At 36.9% G+C, this 5,000-nt stretch overlaps 1 protein-coding gene across 1 annotated transcript in view; it reads right to left on the reverse strand.

Annotated features, from left to right (window-relative positions):
* LOC137987898 (NACHT, LRR and PYD domains-containing protein 1a-like) overlaps window positions 1-5,000 on the reverse strand; it is a 25,548-nt gene that overhangs the window by 15,210 nt on the left and 5,338 nt on the right. The window contains exons 3-5 of the mRNA XM_068833983.1: window positions 3,790-4,452; window positions 2,929-3,117; window positions 2,445-2,513 (exon numbers count right to left, since the gene is read on the reverse strand). Of these exons, the coding sequence (XP_068690084.1) occupies window positions 2,445-2,513; window positions 2,929-3,117; window positions 3,790-4,452 (921 nt within the window). The remainder of the gene's footprint in view (window positions 1-2,444; window positions 2,514-2,928; window positions 3,118-3,789; window positions 4,453-5,000) is intronic.

Genomic DNA, 5,000 nt, shown 5'->3' on the forward strand with positions numbered 1-5,000 from the left:
TTTGGAACGAGAGAGAAAAACGAGGTAGATAGCAGCGTTGTGTGCGAGTGAGTTTGCCCTTCAAAGATCAAACATCAGCTAACGCAGTTAAAAGGCAAATGCATGAACTGTCATCAAAAATTTGCATGACCCCCCTCCAGTCATTAAATTTTTTTCCCATGACCCCCCCCCCCCCCCAATAAAGGTAAATTTTTCCGGTGACCCCTCCTCCCCCAAACCAAAAAAATCGTCAATTAAACCAGCTATACATACTGTACAGTAACAGTATCTTTTTGGCATTATCACGGTATTACAATTCATACTACAGTTACATCTGTCACTGTTAACTGTATCCTATAAAGTCAGCAAAACAGAAATGTGCCAGCACGCTCTGAATTCGATGAAGAATCAAAAGAAAGAAAAATCAATTTCTGATCTTCTGGTCATGGCTTTTCACTCTCTTCTGGTCGAGCAACTGCTATGTTAACTGTATTGTATTTAATAAGCTCAAAGGGAAAAATGAGAAAGAAGATTAAAAAATCCGACAATACAGAGATGAAAATTAAGTAAATACATGGTGTATAAAGATAGAAACCCTTTTTTTGTTCATTAAGTTCCGTAGCTTTAACATTGTAGTCTGTAGCCGTGGAAATGTTATTAAAAGCAGAAGGAACGTCTCTAACAGATTTAAAAACTTTCTTTGCTTGTTTCTGTAGGGATATAGTTTTTAAAGAACAGTAAAACATATCCCATCTTAAAGTTTTACTAAAATATTTTACGTGCCCCCCTTTCCCTTATTTTTTCAGTTGTCCCCCATTTAAGGCGGTTTTATTTTTTTGGTGCCCCTCCCCCCCCCCCTAATCCCACCAGCAACCCCTACCTCGAAAAAAATGAACGGTCCCTTATCAGCAGAAAATTGGAACAAGACCTCAAGCCCAGAAATCAAAGCCTCCAATTGTAAATCAACAATGCCTTGTTACTCTCTTATATGTGATCTGTGTGATTCAGATTGTGTCGGCTATACAGCTTGACACCTTCATAAACGTATTGTTGAACACAAAAATTCTGCGACCGGTAAACACTTTTTGATAGCCCATGGGGATACAAGCCTCCTCAAAGAAAGCCAATTCCGCATTGTAAAAAAGTGCCAAGGAAAATTTGACTGTCTTGTGTCTATGAGATGTTCTTCATCAAGGAGCGAAATCCCAGTCTCAACACGCAGACTGATTCCATTCGCGCAAAACTCTTTGTTTAAAGAACATTTCAACACCTACATGTATTATCTCTTTAGTATTTCAACATTTTTTATCTTTCACTTTTTGACTTGATAATGACGTTAGCCAAACGTCGAAATGTTGTGTACAAACTTTTAATATGCTCTTACGAAACGTTTTATCGCAATTTTTTATCGTTAAATGAAAACTATCAATGAAAATTCTTCTGCATCAATTCGTTTTTGGGTTTGTTTCTATGAAATCCCTCACTCAGTTTGATAGTGAGGAACTGAGGACAAAGACAAAGAAAAGTGAATGATATGTAAATATTTTTCACATTCATTCCAACGTGTTTCTATTGTTTTTGTCTTCACTGCCTCACTATCAAGCTGAATATTTGATATTTCGAAAATGGCCTATTTTAAAAACTAAGTGTACTGCAAAACAAGTGTACCCAATGTACATGAATGTTCTATGCTGATAACAGAGAATCACCCAACGTGTACTCACTCACTCACTCACTTAGCCGGCTGCGAGGCAGTCGGCATGTACTATAAACTACTCTATATTGAAGTTCTATAATACTGTTAAACTCAGTAGTTATGAGTTCACACTCAAGATATTTAATAAATCGTCTTGTATCCCAACACTGTTTTATAACTCCCTAGTAACTGTGTCTAATGTCCACAGGTATAATACAAGGTATTCATCTAAAATTAATTTCTATCGACCTAACGTAAGGACTAACACTGGAAAATTTACCTTTGCATATACAGCTTAAATATTATGGGAAACTATACCTAATTTGAAATGGCTCTCTATCAATAGCTTTCAGAAGCAATGTAAAGCTTGTCTACTTCAATGTACATGTAAGTCATAGTCTGTACTTGTCTGAACTATATAAAATTAATGAACTATTCAGGTAGTTTATATAATTATGTACTACTGTATTACTTCAAAATGTTAGTGAATATCCCTGTAATTTCTGTTTCTTCGTATGTAAATTATTTGCACCTTAATTCAATGTAAATTGTTTCCTGTTTTTTTTTTCCCTTTTTATCCTCTCCTTCTTTCTTTCAGTTGCTCATGAGCAGCAGCCAACTCGAAAGCTATGCTACTTTGGCTGCTGGAGGCATATTGTCAATTATTCCTTTCACTTAGATAAAATAACCTGTTTTTTTTTTTCACTTTGCTTATTGTGTAAAGTTATAAAAGTGATTTATAAAGTGATTTGATTTGATTTGAACTAACCTTCATATTGGCTTTCCTCTCGTTTTCTTTTCTGAGCATTTGCCAGCTCAACTTCCATGTTGCGTGCACCTAAAGAAAAACACTTCATGAACGTCAACCACATTTTAACAGAAATCTTTAGAACAGTGGTGTGGTCACAGTCTCTCCAAAACCTGACCGTAGGAGCAGACAGGTGTCTAGAGGCCAATCACAATACGGTGGAATACATTTCATCAACAACACTGGGTGCGAGCATCAATGTTTTTTTTACCATTTTCAAGGTACATGTAGATACATCAATTTACTTGGAAATTACAATTTTTAATGCCTCTAAAGCAAAATCTCATCCCTCTATTTCCATCAGAGTTAATTTAGATTAATAAAAAGACTGGATCACTAGAGTAAAAAATTCAAATATGGGAGAAGCCTAGATAGTAGAGGTCAGGATTCTTCTAATCAGGTACAATTCTACTGTGGAGCATCATTTCCCACTTGTGAAGTTTACCTTGGTTACAGTGCGGCCAATCTTTGAAAACTGCAGGGTCACTGATCATTTTTGCCACAATGGATGCTGCCATGGTGCTTGCAAAAGACATCCACTCACTACTTGAAGGCTGGGTTTGATTAACAAAACTTGACACACCTTTTGCTACCACCCACTCAACTTTTTCATCATAGGCTGCAGCAAGAACACCTGAAGTTAAGGACAAAAGGAGTTAACATCAGAGCTTCAAGGTTTTAAGGAAGGGTCTTCAAGCAACACTCTGTTGCTTCATACCTCCTAGTCAATCCTTGGAACAGCAGCTTCAAGTTCATCAGAAGTGATCAGAGAGACCAAATTTCAGCTTTCTGGCTTGATTTCTTTTAAGTTAGTTGTAACAGTTATTTTGCACTTAACAGCCATTCTGCTCTTCTCATATGTACATGTACATCTACAATGTACCAGGGTTTTAGAAATGTTCCTCAAAGTGACAATTTCTTCCATTCCATAAGTACGTGTACAGTACATTTGTATTGTGTTGATTCCCAAAACATAGTAAAATGAAACCTGCAACCTTGGAGATAATGCATTTCAATGGAAGCTGTCCCATTAACACACTAAAATACAATGTACATTGTAATCTTGGATATCATGCAGCTTTGTATGAACCTTCATTACACGGAAAAAAAATATTCAGCAAATACATATCTTACATGTAGCTTAATCATAATATTTCCTAAAAAGGCTACTTAAAGTTTCATTGACAAAAAAATAAGAGACTGAGGTAAAATAATTTCATCATTTTGTGATTTTTCCTGGATTTATCTTCAAATACAAATTAGTTAATGTTCTTTTTTCCATACAGTACCTTATTAAAACTATTACCTTCCCCTCCTGTCTCAACAGCAATTGCTTCTGGATATTGTTTTTGAAGATCAGCAACTTTACACCACTCTGCCTGGCTCAAAATATCACCATCACAGTGTACTTTAACTTCCAATTCATCTGGATTTTCCAAAGGAGCAACCCACCCAATGGGTGCATCTCTAACAAGATCACCAAGATGCGGACTCACAGGAATTTTGAATCCAGCTGGTGTTGTCAACTTGGCAGATACAACTACATCGCCTAGTTTGACTTTATCTGAGCTTAATCCACAGCAAGTTCCAACCAAAAAAACAGCCTTTGGCTTCAAGACCCTGACTGCATTTTTTACTGCTGTTGAAGATCCCCCTGGGACTACAGAACCTTTAGGACATATCTTTAATGCAACCTTTAGCTGATTTTGATCAGTACCAATGTATCCAAAATATATCGCACCAACTTCCATGTTGTAACTTTTGACAGGTTGCCCCAGCAACGAGTAACAACTCAAAAACTCACAATCCTCCACTGTCAGTAGCAAAATATCAATTGGCAGATCAACACTTCCCCAGAGTTCGCTGACAGTTTGAAGACCACTCAGTTTTGATGGCTTGACTTTGAGCTGTGGGGGCATGTCATAACAGTCTTCCAGGACAGGCAAAGAAGGTTTCCCTTTCTTTCCACCTAAGAATTTGAAAAAGATTCTAAATTTGCTATGAACGAATTTGGGGCAAAATACATGTAAGTGATGACATATTCTTGCTAAGAATTAAGATCTACAAGTGCATTATACATGTAATTACAGTACATTCAACAACTTTCACTTGAAAATTAAGCAAAGGCACTGTTGCATACTGGAGTGGCTGTGTGCAACAAAATTACCTGGTAATTTGTTTTGCTTCATGTGTGTCCTTTTCTATATGCATGTTAGATAAAACATTAGAAAAGAAGCAGGCTGAAACACTGACTGATGGATGAGACTTTGGTTTTCTCAAGCTTGTCCAAATAGTTCAGTCTCTTGTTTTAAGAGTATTATTCTTTTGAGTGGTTTGTTTATCAACTGTCTAAAAAGGGGATTTCCCACTTCTCTGGGGTCTTGTTTGAAAAAATAGGGATATGGCTTTAGAGGGAGGGGGAAGGAGGGGAAAGTGGCCTGTGTCTTTTTTTCCACATCTCCATTTCCTTTCAGTACTTCCTCCTCTTCCACACATACCCCTTCATCTGCTTCCCTT

Source organism: Montipora foliosa, unplaced genomic scaffold, assembly GCF_036669935.1.
Source record: "Montipora foliosa isolate CH-2021 unplaced genomic scaffold, ASM3666993v2 scaffold_395, whole genome shotgun sequence".
Taxonomy (NCBI): Eukaryota; Metazoa; Cnidaria; class Anthozoa; order Scleractinia; family Acroporidae; genus Montipora; species Montipora foliosa.